General features: G+C 36.6%; 1 protein-coding gene across 1 annotated transcript; it reads right to left on the bottom strand.

Annotated features, from left to right (window-relative positions):
* Nucleotides 1-1,791: 1,791 nt before the first annotated feature.
* On the bottom strand, nucleotides 1,792-18,470 carry LOC592581 (very-long-chain (3R)-3-hydroxyacyl-CoA dehydratase 3). Its single transcript, XM_030976754.1, has 12 exons — nucleotides 18,454-18,470; nucleotides 13,660-13,791; nucleotides 12,992-13,034; nucleotides 12,514-12,587; nucleotides 11,511-11,684; nucleotides 10,869-10,932; nucleotides 9,951-10,061; nucleotides 9,143-9,270; nucleotides 8,130-8,242; nucleotides 7,216-7,322; nucleotides 4,821-4,952; nucleotides 1,792-3,281 (listed from the first exon to the last, which is right to left on the bottom strand). The coding sequence occupies exons 2-12, from the start codon at nucleotides 13,747-13,749 to the stop codon at nucleotides 3,184-3,186; spliced, it is 1,134 nt and encodes a 377-aa protein (XP_030832614.1). The 5' UTR covers nucleotides 13,750-13,791; nucleotides 18,454-18,470; the 3' UTR covers nucleotides 1,792-3,183.
* Between the last annotated feature and the right edge of the window lie 969 nt (nucleotides 18,471-19,439).

Genomic DNA, 19,439 nt, shown 5'->3' with positions numbered 1-19,439 from the left:
ATTCTGAAAGTCACCCCTTTTTTGAGATAGAAAGAATCCACATGTTTAGGGCACACATTTTCTTTTTTGATTGACAGTTTGTCTCTTACTCTTCCTCTTTCTATAATTCACTTTGCCCCTCATCTATTTTAGATAATGAGATAACCCCTTCCAATTTATGATCTGAATACCCTCCAGATTATGTGGTTCCACCCCCTTGTGACAACTTGTCTCATTTCTGGAATCGATTTTTGATAGGTCTTAAATCAACCACAATAGTTTTACTAGATAAAGGGAAGCCAGATAGATTATTAGCTTATGGGGCGGGTCGGAGCTTGTTGGACCAGTCCCCAATCGATATTTAATTAATACCTTTTCATTATTCAATTGGCAGGCTTTGATTACGACCGGGGTCTTGTAAATAATTCTCATTGTCCTTTTTTCTTTTTATCAGGGCGACAACTTCTAGACGTCATCTTTGGTGCACCTAGATACGTTGAAGAGCTATGGTATTTTGAATAATTAAGCTATACTTTCCTCGTTGACTCGGTTAAGTGACTTCACTGTCAGGGGCGTTGCTAGAACATGATTTTGTTCTGTGTGTAGTCTCTTCTCTGCCTTTATTTTTAATCAGTCTGTTCCTTTAAAACCAACTTTTCTCTCCCAGCCATCTATCACCCTCTCAGTTACCCTCCCTAGCTCCCTCCGATTAGAAAATAGGCAAGTTAGGCACAGTTATTCTTTGATGTATAAACTATTTCACGATTTGGCACATGTATATTTGAAAGAGAAGTTTATTATAAAAACTACAAACTATGCCCTTAGAAGTACTAATTTAGTTTTGCCTAAACGAAAAATACAGAATTGTAAGCGTACATTTCTGTATCGCTGAAGTAAATTGTATAATGGATCACATATGCACACTCGACAATCAAGAAGTTTGGCTATATTTAATAAAGAAATACAAAGTTTTAGTTTGAAATGTTATGACAGAGAAATATGTTTTTAGATACAATTAATACCCATTTATGATTGTAAATAAATAATAATAATAATAATAATGGGGGGGGGGGGGGTCGATACGGGGGATAGTGCATTGGTAAATTGCTATGATTGAAAATTTATATCGTTATTAAATTAATATGATTTTTTGCTTTTGGACCCCATGGAAGAACAGGACCATCTTGAAAAGGCTCCTGAAATGGGCTATCCAACCGTTTGTCTATACTTCACACATTTACTTACCTTCTTATCATTTGAATGTGTTTTATATATGTATGTTTTTAAAACTTGTATGTATATATGGTTTTCGGAAATAAAAAACATTCCCTCTCCCATCTGTGCACTTCATCTTTCTGTGTTTTCCATCCTCTATCTTTCTCTCTCTCTCTCTCTCTCTCCTCCCTCACTCCACACACACACACACTCTCTCTCTCTCTCTTCTTTTAACTCATTATCATGTAATCCCTCAGTTTCTCAGATACCATTCTACTAAATAATATCGCATCAATAATATACCATCAACCAACCTATAGAACAATTATCAATCACCTGATCAGTGCAGTTGGCCGATATTTTCTTCCCACAAATTCTGATTGATTAGTATTATGCAAAGAAGATCAATTCCTTAATAATAATATGGAAAAAATAATCTTGCTTGTGCTTTCCTATGTGTTTCCATTCAATTACTGAATAATCCAAACAAAACAAAAAACACATGGATATTATTTTTGAAAGTCTTAATGCTTGTAAAAATAGAAGCCCTTATTTTCTATAAAATCTTTCAAATAACAAAACATCACACATAATATCTGATTTATTGATTTTTTTTCCTCATCATTTAATGTTAGTACAATATCACTCTGGTTTATCAACTCTATAGTAATATATCTCACACCCCACAGAACTTATACCACTTCATTGTGAAGAATAACACAAATTTGGCAATTTATATTTTTTTTTAAGAACATGAAAAATGGAACTTACTGTAATGAGTTTGCATGACTATCAAATAATGTTACTGTTTTTCTTTTTTTTAATTAGAAGACATTATTCATAAATCATATGGAAGAGGTCAGTATAATAAGTGCTTTAATTTATTGTTTCTAAAGATATTAAAATACATGACTAAAATGTGTGGAACAGAAATCTACAAGTTTTAGATTGATTCACTAGATCAGTTAGAAATATCATTAAAAAAAAAAAACAAACACCCTCTGTATCACAGAATGTACCGTCAGTCCATAAATGAATAATGATTACACAACTTTAATGAACAAGTTCCCAGTATTTGCCTTGATTGGTTTTCAGTTTTTGTATGAATGTCTATCACTTGCCCATGCTCAGACACATCTTCAACCGTCAGAAGTCAAGAGGGTAATGCTTTATAGATGTGTTTTTCTGCAGGATTGTTCATACCCCTTGTAAATTTGATGTTTTTGCATTTTCGTAACTTAAGAATGAAAGTTGGACGGGTTGAAATATGGCCTTTGTTGAATACTTTTAGACGTAAGCTTTGGTATGTCACATTCTCAAGAAACATAAATTGGGAAACATAAATTTTTCACATACTTAAAATATTACAAAACTTGGTCTATGCATGCCTATGATGGCTCAGAATCTGTACCCTGTCACCTTTTTGAGATTCCACTGATTTTCAATCATACATATTTTGAAAGTGGCGCAAATTGTGTATATGCATCAATATTTTGTGGATTGGATTGAATTGAGAAAGAAATATTGCTCGATCAAACTATTTTTTTTCCTGTAATAGCACACTTTCTTATTATGAATACAATTCATACCAATTTGGATTTCTTCCTCTCATACGAGGATCAAAGTTAATGGATGTCTTTAAGATGGACTGAATTAAAGTCATAAAATTCTACTTAAATGATGTAATTCTCCTGATTCTAATACAAAAATGGTTGATTTAGTCTGGAAATGGAATGTATAAGCCATCATTTTTCTTCATTCAGTGCTGAATACACAATTCCTATCTTCCCTTTCAAATCTCAATGGATCGTTAAACCAAACAACATATCAATTCATCTTACAACCAATACATATTCACAACCCAAATTTCTTCTTTCAAATACATGAATTTTAATACCTGATCAGTTCAATTCATCTAATATCTAGTACCTCAATCACAGGTCATAAGAAAATCCTTTACATAAATGTGAATCTTTGTGTAAGAATTCCTCAATTCATCTTGGGTTTTACTCCTCCGATTCGGATCCTCCTCTTGCCGTACTTCTTCTTTCTCAGACGCCACATGTGAGACAGGAGAGTTGGAGCACCTGCAGAAAAGAAGATCAATGATAATATGAACAGAAAAATAATAATAATAATTGGATCTTATTTATGCCAAGGGTAGCCACATTGGTATATGTAGAGGTGTCGTGGTCGAGAGGATGCATCATCGGACTGTGGTTTAAGAGGTCCGCGTTTCAAGTCCAGCCGGGGTACTAATGTCCTTTGGCAAGAAGACATTAATCTTCATTTGCCACACTCGACCCAGGTGATGTAAATGGGTACCTGGCAGGAGTGAATTCCCTGAAATGCTAGAGCCCCGTAATAGCAACAATTGTAAAGCCTGGGTAATAATTGCAGAATGCTAGGAGCGTCAAATATGACAGATATGAGTGCTATACAAGAACCCACTATTATTATTAGTAGTAGTAGTAGTATTATCATTACTGCTCTTGCTGCAGGCCCTCCAATTATAAATACTCCAACATTGCATCTGTTTCATACACCTGGGTAGAGAGAGACAGATGTGGGAAAGATACCTTGTTCAAGGATGTAAGCACTGAACAAGGATAGAACCCAGAACCTCTTGTATGAGAGTCAAGAGCCTTCACTAATATACCACATGCTCCCACACAGATTACACAAATTAATATTTTGCAATACTTATCTCTCCATCTAATTACTTAAACAAAATGATATATTTAATTTTTTAATTTTTTAATTTATTTATTTATTTATTTATTTTTTATTTTTTTATTATTATTATTATTATTTTTTTTTGGGGGGGGGGGGGGGGGGAGGAGGCTTACTGACTACCAGCCATACTAGATAATAAAACACTCTGTTGGAACATAATGATAATTACTAAAGCCTCATAATCACCTTGTAAGTTGTGTAAGGCACTCTTATATAATCCTTTCTAGTTCTTGATCTACATGCAGGCCACTGGGTCCCATTTCATAAAATTTGCTATCAATAACAAATGCTAAAATTCTACAACAAATTTGCTTCAGCTGATCACATGGCGTGATTTTAGTAGCTTATAACAATTATTGTAATTTTTGTTATTGATAAAAGTTTCAAGATACAGGGCCCACAGCGTTTATCTCTTTGTCTATTACGTATATTGACGTCCTAGACTGTCACATTGTATTGGTGTATATTTTACATATACATTGAAAGTGTGAAAAAGGCAAGTGGCGGTCCACGTATGTCCTATGAGTCGACCATGGCAGACAAAGAGTTCAGAATTTCATTACCACAACTAATAGTACAGACTGGATGAAAAGTAATAATAAGGTTGACTGGCTTGTTGTTCCATGAGTATATAAAACAATACTGCCTGAATCCTAAATGCAGTCTTACCAGATGATAAAACAATACTGCCTGAATCCTAAATGCAGTCTTACCAGATGATAAAACAATACTGCCTGAATCCTAAATGCAGTCTTACCAGATGATAAAACAATACTGCCTGAATCCTAAATGCAGTCTTACCAGAAGATAAAACACCATGTCATTTCACACTGGTTTGGCTAGAAAGAGAACCCTTCTCAAATAAAACTTATTCCCCATACCGTACTTACTTGAGACAATGATGATTATGTGCAGGTACATGTAGTAGACAAAACTGAAAGCGATATTGGCTCGGTTTGGTAGGTGAACACTGAACATGTCCGTTTCTTTGTAAAATGGTATTGCAAGGCAGACCACCATTACTGCAAAGAAGAACAAGAACAACATCAACGTACATTAATAAACAATACAACTTGTGGTAAACATCAACTATGCTAATACATGTTATTATATCTTTGTTTGCACTTTGCCTGTATAAGATATTCCATGCAGTGCAGAGTTGGTATCAGAAATCCAAAATGTGGCAAGTAGACTTGAAGACAGTGCAGATTAGTCAACAGATATCTAATGATTTTGAATGAATTGGTAAGATTTTTTCATTGGGCAAAAGATGCAGTTGTTGCACACTGGCTTACAATATTTGGAAAATATCTAAAAGCATACACACATAAGCAAACAAATTGTTCCCTGTTATTGATTTGGGCATAAAAACCTTCATCACTCTCCAATCACCTTGGCCATTACAAGAACATTCCTTCACTTCACAACACACAAAAAGCAGCAATAGTATTAAAATAAACAAACTACTGGTAAGTCTCACCTGTGACTATGTGGTGGTTTTTCACCTCCTCATTCTGCTCATGCGCATATTTAACAAACTCATGAATACGTATTAGGTTCATAACAGTAATACTTACTCTCTGATAGGAAGCCTAGAGGGTAGAGAGGGATCCACACAGTGTATCTTAGCCATGTTACCACTTCACTTTCATAGTCTATATATATGAATATGTATGAGGTTCGTAATGGTAATACTTACTCTCTGATAGGAAGCCCAGAGGGTAGAGAGGGATCCACACAGTGTATCTTAGCCATGTTACCACTTCACTTTCATAGTCTATATATATGAATATGTATGAGGTTCGTAATGGTAATACTTACTCTCTGATAGGAAGCCTAGAGGGTAGAGAGGGATCCACACAGTGTATCTTAGCCATGTTACCACTTCACTTTCATAGTCTATATATATGAATATGTATGAGGTTCGTAATGGTAATACTTACTCTCTGATAGGAAGCCCAGAGGGTAGAGAGGGATCCACACAGTGTATCTTAGCCATGTTACCACTTCACTTTCATAGTCTATATATATGAATATGTATGAGGTTCGTAATGGTAATACTTACTCTCTGATAGGAAGCCCAGAGGGTAGAGAGGGATCCACACAGTGTATCTTAGCCATGTTACCACTTCACTTTCATAGTCTATATATATGAATATGTATGAGGTTCGTAATGGTAATACTTACTCTCTGATAGGAAGCCCAGAGGGTAGAGAGGGATCCACACAGTGTATCTTAGCCATGTTACCACTTCACTTTCATAGTCTATATATATGAATATGTATGAGGTTCGTAATGGTAATACTTACTCTCTGATAGGAAGCCTAGAGGGTAGAGAGGGATCCACACAGTGTATCTTAGCCATGTTACCACTTCACTTTCATAGTCTATATATATGAATATGTATGAGGTTCGTAATGGTAATACTTACTCTCTGATAGGAAGCCCAGAGGGTAGAGAGGGATCCACACAGTGTATCTTAGCCATGTTACCACTTCACTTTCATAGTCTATATATATGAATATGTATGAGGTTCGTAATGGTAATACTTACTCTCTGATAGGAAGCCCAGAGGGTAGAGAGGGATCCACACAGTGTATCTTAGCCATGTTACCACTTCACTTTCATAGTCTATATATATGAATATGTATGAGGTTCGTAATGGTAATACTTACTCTCTGATAGGAAGCCCAGAGGGTAGAGAGGGATCCACACAGTGTATCTTAGCCATGTTACCACTTCACTTTCATAGTCTATATATATGAATATGTATGAGGTTCGTAATGGTAATACTTACTCTCTGATAGGAAGCCCAGAGGGTAGAGAGGGATCCACACAGTGTATCTTAGCCATGTTACCACTTCACTTTCATAGTCTATATATATGAATATGTATGAGGTTCGTAATGGTAATACTTACTCTCTGATAGGAAGCCTAGAGGGTAGAGAGGGATCCACACAGTGTATCTTAGCCATGTTACCACTTCACTTTCATAGTCTATATATATGAATATGTATGAGGTTCGTAATGGTAATACTTACTCTCTGATAGGAAGCCCAGAGGGTAGAGAGGGATCCACACAGTGTATCTTAGCCATGTTACCACTTCACTTTCATAGTCTATATATATGAATATGTATGAGGTTCGTAATGGTAATACTTACTCTCTGATAGGAAGCCCAGAGGGTAGAGAGGGATCCACACAGTGTATCTTAGCCATGTTACCACTTCACTTTCATAGTCTATATATATGAATATGTATGAGGTTCGTAATGGTAATACTTACTCTCTGATAGGAAGCCCAGAGGGTAGAGAGGGATCCACACAGTGTATCTTAGCCATGTTACCACTTCACTTTCATAGTCTATACACGACAGCATGTAAAATGGATACCTGTAGGGTGGAATAAAGAAAGGATGATGAAAAGGTTTGATTTAGGGATTGTTGAAGACTTAATTTTGGTGAAGATGTGTTATCTTTTAATGCATTAAAGGGATTGGATAACTTTGTCTCAGATTCTGAAACAAAATCCTTGATTTAGCTCATGCTGCAATGAAAATTATAAACCATTAGGTCAGTCAGGAACCCCATGACTTTTACAAGTCAATCACTTGTGTCATTATCAAGATATTTATGATTGGAAATTTAAAAAAAAATAAATAAATAAACGGGAAAACAAGTATGGTTAAACCGGTCACTCAAATAGAATACTATGTAAAAAGGCACATTTCAGCCAATGGCTGTGAAACATTGTGTACGGTAGGTGGAAATATTATTGAATTAATTTTTCACTATGCTTGGTTTCTTAGAACTGAGATAAAAGAAACAATTAATCAGTCCATCAGTCATGGAACTGTCTGGAATCTATTGAAAAAGGTTGCTCATGTAGAACATATGAATTGGTGTATACTGTGAGGTTTTGGAATTGTTGAAATGATATGATATTGGCTGAGTCTTGCCGAAAGTCACATGCATTGTACACAGAAATATGTATATGGGACTACACAAACATGTGGTCCACACACTTCAGCTATTCCTTGTCATATTTTGAATATTAGGACATCTGAAGAGTGATGATTTTCCAGAGAGATTGTATATACAATTTTCTTCCACCTTAATACAATAAATATGAAAAAGCTCAAAAGTTATTTCCACATTTCCCAGGATTAGAATGATGAATTATAAGGAGGACTGGCTCACCTTACAACTTCCACAGCACTCCATACCATGAAGAGATAGAGTGTCATGCCTTCTTCCTTGAGCTCAGGATTGTTCATTATCACAACAAACAGAACAAAATTCCTTCCAAAAACCTGAAAAGAAACAAGTCTTCTTTTTACCATATATGCATATAGGCAATTCAAGGCAAAATGATGAACCATGTTTTACCAATGAAAAATCAAATAAAGAAATAAAAATTGGAACAATTTCCAATCTCAGAGGGCAATATATCTGTAGATATATATCATTAAAACAAAAACTAGCTTATTTGTCTTTACAGTTCCCTCAATCCCAGATGTTCGGATTGTTTTAATGACTTGACAAAATGAAAGGAAGGGTACTCAAAAATACTACAGCACTCTTATAGAAAACAAAATCATAGGGCAGCAAATATGACTATCAGCTCCTTGCATGATTTACAGATTCAATTCCATAAACTTAATTAATTTTGTCAAAGTCATTTTTACAATAGGTTACATAAGTTTGATGAATAAGGGACATTCCCTACATCGCGTGAGGGCGTTCCAGTATGACACTGAGTACCGGTGGATATAATGAATGCATTTAACAATCAATGGATTCACCATCAAATCAAATATTTATCGAATGGGATTTACAATGAAATTAGTTTACACTAAAATTGATTTAAATATACAATCAAATGTGTTCTTTTTCTAATCAAAATGTACATTTTTACTCCATAAGCCACATAGGGTAATATTTGTATCCCATTTTGTACCTGCTTTTAGAAAAAAAGGGGGTCTTATTTTGTGGCAGATGCTCTTGAAAGTCAGTGAATACGGGGTCATTTTCAACGCCGCTTATGATCATGCCTTACCCTTATGAATATGAGGTGACCCCACTGAGCTGGATTAACAATTAAACCTTTGCCTCCTGGAACCGGGGGGTTTATGTATTAAGCCTATGGGATTGACAGATGTTCAGGAGTCAACAGGTTTAAAATGGATTTACAATCAAGAAGACAATCTTACCTGCATGAATACCGTCATAGTACCAGACTTGACTAGCCCCGTCATAGCATGTATAACCTCCAGACAAGCAAACACTTGAGCGATCCCCAGCGGTATGATCGCCCAATCATAAGCAGCCGGTAGGTCCTCTGAAATAAGATGGAGCATATGATTGATTTCATTAGGAATTAAATGGTCATCTTGGGTTCTGACCACGATGGAACAATCGTACAAATGAATGGTAAAGAAATGATTTTAGTTTAAAATGTACAATAGTTGATTAATAAGAAAGGGTAAACATATTGCTTAGTTCCTGTTCTATGACCACTCATAAAACAAAAAGATTTAGAAAATGTATTTTCCAACAACAACATTTTCTTTCTTTCATACCTTTTCAGGGAAAAAAAGAAAAGAAAAGCATGAAACAAAAATAATGAAGAAACTGAAGAATATGGATTAGAGAGGGTTATGTAACACAATATACCACACACGTGTAATAAGAACTTCTATCCTCTTTTCAAAATCTGGACATTGGTAGTTGATGGAATCACAATTTTCTAGACGGAGATAAACTTAACTATTTGTTATAAATCAAAGCTGACATTCCTCTCATAACTCGATTCATTTTTTTCTTTAAATCTGGTACAGTTAAACCTGTCTACAGAGACTGCCCAAGGGAAACACAACAAGTGTTTTTTTTTGTAGACAGGAGGTATTTATATACAGGTTCCTTTAGTACATGTTTTAATGAGAAACCATTTTTCAGGGGAAACAAAAAATGTGGTCTTTGTAGACAGGTGGTCACTAAAGCAGGTTTGGCTATATTCACCTTTTCCATGGAGGATGAATTTTCCCAGGCAGTAGACAAAGACCATGGTAAAGATGATCCATTGTATCAGGTTATACATGAAGAGATACACATTCTTTATATCTTGGTAGGCTGAAAACAACAAGAAAACCATGCAATGTTTAAAGAAAGGAACCATTCTTTAAGGGAGATTTACAGAAATGATAAAACTAGGTATTGTGATAACAATAATAAGATAATAAGAGCTTTTGCCTAACAATTCTCACAAAGTTATTCTTGCACATGAAATAATACATGTTGAACAGGGCCCTGTTTCATAAAACTTCTTATCGATTAGAACTGTCAATTTTTTGTATCAAATTTTCTCACAGCCAATCAAATGCAATGATTTCAGTATCTTATAGCAATTACTGTTACTTGTTCTTGATATCAAGTTTTGTGAAACAGGGAACAGATGCACATAATTTAACACTGGTAAGTAATGTGTGTCATATTTGACACTTGCACATTTATTTATGAAGGAGTTGATTCTTAACAATCACCTACAAATAACTCTATTCACAAAAATATTTTGAAGTTGCTGAAGTTGTTGTTAGGTAAATCAAAGACCATGAAAAGGGCGCCTTTCACTTTACTCTCCTCGATTCTAGATATCATATAAAAATATGAACGATGTGGAGCAATCATATCCAGTTAACTAAAATGTATGTACATAGATCTGCAAACTACTAGTTTGGTAAGAGTAAAGAGCATTTCATTTTTGTAGTGAAACCTGTCTATAAAGACCACCAAAGGGAGACAAAAAAGCAGTCTTTATAAAGCAGGTGGTCTTTATGTACAGGTTCCTTTAGTATATTTTTCAATGAGAAACCATTTTCAAGGGAAACAAAAAATGTGGTCTTTGTAGACAGGTGGTCACTAAAGCAGGTTTGACCGTACCTTGTTTCTCTGCACCCATGAGCTGTTCTTCCAACTCCTTGAAGTGCTCTTCCTGCTCCCGCTTCTGAAAATTGTAAACAAAAATACCGGTCATGATCCTCACTCAAAATAACATCTGGAAAAGGAGCAACCATCTGCATAGTTGTAAGGATGCCCAAATCCTGTGACATCATGCAATTGTCTGCTGCGTTTTTAAAGCAGTTTTTACAAAACTTTGCAGCTTGTTTTTTTCCCCTGCAAATAAAGCCTGTTAAAGGTAGACCACCAATGCAATGTTTACAAGCAGGCGTACAGGTTACTTTAGTATAGGTTTCAGTAGATCTTCATGGACAGTTGGCCTTCATTAAAATACCCTTTCAGAACATCAAAATTATATTATCAAAAGATATATTTACCCACATGACATTCTAAATATCAGTATAGAGTAAACTCAATAAAGAGGGATATCATACCACTGATGCACTATGAACTTTGCAATAATTTCTGATTGATCAAGTAAAACTCAAAATACTGTGAACATGTTGAAGGTGCAGATCTTAGGTAAACAAAAGGATCTTGACACTCAAATTATTAACTTTTTTCTCTTTAGTCTAGGTGCAGAGTATATTAAAGCTATATGATCTCAAAATAAGAATTATTAACCTTTTTCGCGTCCTCATCCTCTTCTTCATCCGATTCACCACTCCTCCATCGGTCAAAGTCAATGCGTAGCCAACGGGGGCGCTCTCCACTGGTCAATCTCGGCCAGAAGGAAAGGACAGACTTCTTGCTGATGTTGAAATCAACTTGGCGATCAAGCACACGGAATGCACTAGCCTGAAGTTTGAAGAGAAACAAAAAGCATACAGCAATAATTGAGAGCTGATTTGATGAGATAACCACCTGTTGGTGACCACACAGGGAGGTCTAATCCCTCCCGGCCAAACTAGTGCAAATGGGCTTTAACATGTTGGTTGTGAATGATGCAATCGCTTTACTTTTATGACAGATCTATCGTTCATGATACCTAAAAGTTTTCTGTGATTTCTGTAAATTAAAGAGGAAGCACATGAGTATGGGGAACCGGCAATAATCTTAATAATACTCTGGTTGTACAACACATGCTTTGGTGTAGTAATTTGGTGACAATTGATCGGCTATCAGTTCCCTATACTTTAACTTACTGAATTCTGCACTTCAAACCTAACTTACAACCCAACCCATTACATAATAAAGTCAAACCTGCTTTAAGACCACCCGTCTACCGCAAGCACATTTTTTGTTTCCCTTGGGTGGTCGCTGTAGACAGGTTTGACTGTAATAATAATAAAATACTGCTTTTATAGGGTGTATCACTACCATAGCATCTCTATGCGCTTAGGAAGAAAGATAGAAAAGGCAGAAATAGGTGACATAAATGCCTGACTGTAGCTCGGTCAAAATGCTGTTTAAAGAGGCTATGTTGGAGAGTTTTAAACTTTAACTTGAGGATGTCTCCTTCATATGAGATGGGAAAGTGTTCCAAATTGCAGGGGCAGCATATATGTAAATAAATGACCGCTCTCTATGTAAAACTTGGTCCGAACAACTGGACATTTCAAGAGATTTTTACATAACCCTATATATTTGACAACATACAGCCCAGATCAATTATCAGACCACTCACATCAGGGTCTACTTCGTCATGGAAGTCCAGAGAAAACTCATACTGATGAATTCCACTTGCTCCGAGACCATAGCCTGTTCAAAAGATTAACAAATTGCATTTTGTATTGAATGTAATTATATTCAAACAATTTCAAATTATACTTTCTTGATGTAAAATAATCTTGTGTTAAAAGAGGATTTTCCTTCTTTCTTATACATTATATTGGTCAGCTGTTTAGTATATGCACATTATTTTGTGATGTGAAAGTTGGCATACAGTAGACATTTCCATTTGCAAATATCCTTTCTGTTCTGTCTGACTGATATCATGCAATTTTATAAAGATTGACCATTTGGGATCTACAACAGTTGACTCACTGTCTTGTAAGTTTTTTTTTTCTTGCCAAGATCTGCCCTTAAATAGAGCAATGACTTCATCCTCCAGATTGAAAGTTGATATCTCTAAAACATTAAGTAAATCTCAAATTCAAGCTTACCTTTAAAAGTCAACGTCTTGGATTTAAGTTCCACTTCTGGTGACTAATGGAAAGAAAAGTAGTTACGATAATAAGAAAAAGTAATATTTATGAATTGGAGCTCTGCTGCATTTATAAAGAAAACAAAAATAACTAGTTAAAAGATTTATCAGATGTGATAACAACTATTAACGCCTGACCGCATGCTCTAAAAGGTATTTCAGGGGGGGGGGAAATGAAAGTCAACCGACATCTACTAGTATAAAAAAAAAAAAAAAATTCATGTGCTTGAAAAAAAGTCATACACTTGTTCATTAAGGGCATGATCTCAAGCTTTTGTCTCAAGATTAAGTTGTTGCTGCAGTTCATGAAAGGTGCAAATCTACTTTGTTTATATTGTCGCAAAAGCGTGAACAGTTCAACCCTCTTTTTTCTCCCTTTATGCTTGTGCATCATTTTTCCCTACTCTGTATTTCTATGTATGACCTATGCTTATAATTCAGCTCTTGAATTGCAATTTTTTTTTGGTATAAATACCTTTTCAATTCAATTAAATTGGTAATATATTTGCAGTATTACAACAGCAAAGTTGTTGTCTTTCTTTTTCATCCCATATATCACTAATATAATTATTCATATAAACCACCAGGCTGGACTAGCAATGGACCAATCAGGGCCATGTAACTTACAGAGACGTCATTGAGGTCGACCTTGAGTGAGATAGTTTTCTCTGTCTGAGCCCAGTAGACCAAGGGTTGGTAGACGGTTGGGGAGGACATCTTGAGATGATGCTCTTCTTGTCTTGGCCTTGGGTGATGGTCCTACAACCAGAAAGGAGTGTCAACTGTCAAAATTGATGATTCAATGAAATTGATCACTGACCTGTTTAAAGGGAAAGTCCACCCCCAAATAAGTTTGTTTCGAAAGAGGCAGAATAATAAGAAAATCAGGTGAGTGAAAGTTTGAGCAAATTCTGAATGAAAATAAGAAAGTTATGAATTATTGAAGTTGTGATCAATCAAATACAAATTGGCAACTCTGTGACTTATTATACGAGCTCTCCTTCATTTGCTTTGTGCATAATATTCCATAAAATCATGTTTTCTTCGTTATTGATGACGGAATATATATTTGTTCCTTGCAGGGGGAGTATAGAAACATATTTGCAATTATTATATTTAGGGTGCATGTATGGTTGAAATTTTTCTTGAGGGAAAATGAAAATTTTAGATTTTTTTAGTACTGAGCAAATGGAAGTTGAGCTCGCATGATACGTCATAGAGTTGCCAATTTGTGTTTGATTGATCACAACTTCAAAAATCCTAACTTCCTTATTTTTAATCGGAATTTGCTCAAACTTTCACTGACTTGTTTCTCTCATTTTTCTACTCCTATTAAAACTAACTTAATTTCAGGGTGGACTTCCCCTTTAATATGCCAGTCTACAAAGGTGAAAAGTCATCATCAATTCATCATCATTATCATAAACACCAACAACATTATTCCGATTTAAGTTATGTCTTCACAATTTTTTGTAAACATGTTAAAATTCTGGAGAAAGCATACAACACTTTATTTTGAGATTACCAATATCAAGACACAAAGTTTATGGTACATGTCATTTTATTTCATATATTGTAAAGTCATGATCAATAGTAACTCCGGGAAGCTCCAACACCGGCGCGCAGCGTCGGAGCTTCGGTCAAACTGTCGTGGTGGCTTCGAAAAAAAAAAATGGGGCGACGTTATCGTTAAAATCTGCAAAGGGAGTACTTACAATTTTACATCATAGGGTGCACGACTTCTCAGGGCATAACAATGATCACTTGAATTCATAATTTGAAGAAGTCTTCGATGGGAAAAAAAGGGTTTTTCAGAGCACTACCCAAACGACTATTCCATGTTGCAGCGTCGATTCAAAATGGCGAAGAGACTGTACGCATGCTCGGCAGAGCCGCAGAAAGTATGAATATTCATGCTATCGAGTGCCGATCGCTCGAAATTGCTGAATATGCACGACTCGAACAAACAGAGTCCTTCTCAACCTCGTGCATATTCAGCGATTTCGAGCGATCGGCACTCGATAGCATGAATATTCATACTTTCTGCGGCTCTGCCGCGCATGCGTACAGTCTCTTCGCCATTTTGAATCGACGCTGCAACATGGAATAGTCGTTTGGGTAGTTCTCTGAAAAACCCTTTTTTCCCATCGAAGACTTCTTCAAATTATGAATTCAAGTGATCATTGTTATGCCCTAAGAAGTAGTGCACCCTATGATGTAAAAATTGTAAGTACTCCCTTTGCAGATTTTAACGATAACGTCGCCCCATTTTTTTTTTTCGAAGCCACCACGACAGTTTGACCGAAGCTCCGACGCTGCGCGCCGGTGTTGGAGCTTCCCGGAGTTAGATCAATAGCAGGCGCGGATCCAGGATTTTCCAATAGGGGGGGCCGGAAATTCGAAATTCGCGCAGACCATTATTTAAACTTACCAATACTGACAAGGTCATATTAGAAGCACTGGACTTTAATAGTGTACTGGTACCTACAAACGGGCACAATTATTTTGGAAAGGGGACATGCTCACGTCACATCTCTTGTCCGATATCAACATTCCCCGTTTTCAAGTTATGCTCGCGCGCAATTTTTTTGACATTTCCATCAGTGGGGGCTGAAGCCTCTTGCCCCAATATCTATTTCCTGGTTTAATAATTTGGCGAGTGAGCGGAAATTTGAGCTTATGTATGTTGTGAAAAGTGTTAATTGTCACCAAAATATACGAGATAAGATATAACAAATGCATATTGGTAATTTTTAAATTTTCGGGGAAAGAGAGGCTGCAACACCATCCCGCATTAACTGCAGGTGTTTTGAAATCAAATCAGACTCCCCAAAAAAGTATTAACCAAAACGCACGAATCCAGTTTCAAAAATCCAAAAAAATGTCAGCTTCAGAGGGGGGCACATCACCCCTCAGACTCCCTCTAAAAGTATTAACCGAATCGCACGAATCTAGGTAAAAAAAAAATCAGCTTCAGAGCTAGAGAGGAACCCCCCCCCACACACACACACACACACACACACACCCCCTGTGCGTGCAAGCGTGAAATTAACGCTGGCGCTAATGCGTAAGCAGGGGCGGCGGAGCTATTTCCAAAGTGGAAAGCACCAACAAAAAAGGGCACCTACAAAGCGAAATCTCAAGGCGAAATTATACATTTTTTTAGACATTGGTATATACCCTTTCATTGTGATCCCATTATCAGGGACGATTTCAATATTTGTTTTTCTTTATATATCATACAAGTTATTGCTTAAGCATCACACTTTCGGCTGAGTGTGATTGTCTGAATATTCATTTGCGAGCGAGCAAAGCGAGCGAGAAAAAAAGGTAAGATCTGTGAGGTCGCAGAGTGAAAAATTACATCTTAGAAAGAGGAAAAAACCAAATCATGATGGGGTTATAAGCATCACGGAAGACTGAAAAAACATTTGTTTTAAAGTGACATATAATTGTATCATCTATAAATGCGAGCGAGCAAGCAAGCTTTAGGGGAAATTACTCTTAGTCGCTTTAAATTAGTGCAAGACTAATGATGAGCAGGTTAGGGGGCACGTGCCCCCCCCCCCCCGTGCCCCCCCCCCCCCCCCCCCCCCCCCCCCCCCCCCCCCCCCCCCCCCGTGCCTACGTGCCTGATGATGAGAGGTTAAGGGGACACATATCGAAAGGGATAAAGACACTTATTAGAAAAGAAAAGGAGCATGTGTCAAGGTACAAAGAGTAATTATCAAGGTTTAAACTGGGCACTTCTTACACCTGAAAGGAGGCACTCACCAGAAATGAGATTGGGCACTTATGAGTATGGGAAATGGGCATTTGTCGACGGAAAAGGGGCATCCATCAGAAATTGATTTATCAGAGGTGAAAAGGGGCATTTATGAAAAGGGGATAGGTCCCTTAATAGAAAGGGAAAGGGGCACGATTCAAAATAAAAGGGCAGTTAGCAAAGGTGAAAATGGGCACCCATCATAGATGAAAAGAGTACCTATCAGGAGGGGAAGGGGTACTTTTCAAAGTAAAACGAGCATCTCTCAGATTTGAATAGGGGCAATTATCGGAGGTGAAGAGCGCACTGAAGTGAAAAGAATTAACTTCTCATATATGAAAATGGTCATTTACCAGAGATGAAAAGGGACACTTTTTATTTATGAAGGGCCTCATTTTTCTAAATAGCCCTTATCAGATAGGAAAGGGGGCACATGTGTTGATGAAATGTGCGCTTATCCGAGTTAAAAAGGGGAAGGGGCACTTCTTTACAAAGTAAAAGTGGCCCTTTGGGGAGGGGGGTACTTGAAGAGTGGGGCGAACTTTGCCCCCTACCCCTGCCACCCGCCCCATCATCATCGCTTGTAGTTCACGTATGCACCCCTTCCTCCTAATTCGTTGTTACCGTCACTGCCATTTACGTATGGCCGGCCGGCGTATTTTTATTTACACGCTAGCGAGGGGAATTTCTCGATTAATTCCAATGAAACCGCTTAAAATTCCAATTTACATCCAGGAGAAAGTTTTCTTAACTTTTTCTTGAAACACTTGAACGGTTATGGAAACTGTTTGTGTTTCTAATCTCCAAATATTAATATTATTCTGCATCAAATATAAAACATTGATTTCTACTGTGATATGTAAAGGCACGAACTTACGTTAATACATACACATAATTTGTTTGTAACCAAGAAGGTGCACCATGGTAATACATTTTAACAAACACATCAACATGTTACCTAGACAACTCATCACCATAGCCATTGTAAAACCATATATTAATGATACATGTAAAATATAGATTGAAGCAATTCTCGTCGATTGGCTGTATCCTGAGTGTGATTTATATAATGGATTTTGAGTAACATTTGCATCTACCTGTAGTTGAAGAATAGATACAGTGTATAACATCAATTAAGTTGGAGTTCAATTGGAAGGAAGTAACGAGGAATATTAAAGCAAGGGAGACTGGGAGATGAGGAAAGCAGGAAGTTAGAAATTGAGAGATTACTCGCGTGATAGCCTTGCATTAATGAATCCTTTATATAATGTTGTCTTGAGAGAAAGTAGACGATTTTTTTAAATTGGAGATTAGTGCAAGTATTAGATATATTGGAAATAGAATTAATGAGAAATTTATTTTTTATCGAGATCAATACATGGGGGGGGGGGCACCATCAAAATAGGGCACTTTCTGGAATATAAGGTGCACCTACAAAGGGAAACATCAAAATGTAAATCTACCATATTAAGACATTGATAGACGTACGCGCAACGCATGTCACACACAGAAAAATGAGAAGAAAAGAAAGAATTTTTTTTTTTTTAAAAGAAGATAGAGGAAAAGGAGAGAGACAGAGAGAGGGAGAGAAAGAAAGAAAGAAAGAAAAAAGGAAGAACATGAAACTTAACTTTACACTTAGGCCTACATATTACATTTCCGACTGAGTTGGCATGTGCTTAAGTAGTCTGCGGACGAAAGTACAACAATACGAAAACAGAAGTTATATGAAATTGTCTTTAAGAGAGAAAGAGAGGTTAAATTCTAAAATGAAATGAAAGGGGGTATGTGACTCTCAAGGAGGAAATTACAATTTCTATCGCTCATGACGACTATTTGGAATTTCCTAATTTTTTTTAAAGTTCAAGAACTTCCTGGTGCTCCGCCCATGCAAGACTCCCGGCAACAGCGAATTATTTACACAATTTCTTGCTGTCTGCTGCCTCGAGATCACTGGAGCGAAGAAAGGTAACATTATAGCAAGAATCCCTATTCAGTGAAGGATTTATCCCTTTTATTATTAAAGACTCCCGACAAAGGCTCTCCCCCTGCAAAATTGGAGAGAGTTTTATGTAGTTTAAGCTTCTAACAACCACGCCCGTGGACTTTTTATTATTTACACAAAGGTAAAAGTGTATAGCAACTTAGCAAGAATCCCTATTCAGTGAAGGATTCATCCTTTTTTATGCAGATGCTTCTTCTACCATTCTTGACCAGAAGTGCGTTTCAAACTCAATGATATGGGCATCATCCCATTGAATGTTGTGTCCAGTGTTACGGGTTTGTTTTGCTACTTGCTGCCTAATCTGAGGGCTCTGTTGTGCTCTTTAAAAAGAGGACACAATAGGGGCGGCACAATTTAAATATCAAGGAATGTATTAGAGTTTATTTCTAAAATGAAATGAAAGGGCTATTTGACTTTCAAGAGCGATAAAAACTCTAATCCATCCCTTGAAATTTAAATTGCACTGCCCCCATTCAGTGTGCCATTTTCAAAGAGCACAAAAAGGCTTCAGATTGAAGATTCCATCTCATAAAATTGTCTATCAGAGAGAAAGAGAGTTTATTTCGAGAGAAAAAATGAAATGAAAGGGCTATTTGACAAGAGCCCTTTCATTTCATTTTAGAAATAACCTCTCCT

Source organism: Strongylocentrotus purpuratus, unplaced genomic scaffold (genome assembly GCF_000002235.5).
Source record: "Strongylocentrotus purpuratus isolate Spur 01 unplaced genomic scaffold, Spur_5.0 spur5_scaffold_9, whole genome shotgun sequence".
Taxonomy (NCBI): Eukaryota; Metazoa; Echinodermata; class Echinoidea; order Camarodonta; family Strongylocentrotidae; genus Strongylocentrotus; species Strongylocentrotus purpuratus.
The sequence above is the reverse complement of the archived record's forward strand: the minus strand, read 5'-3'. Positions and strand labels throughout refer to the sequence as shown.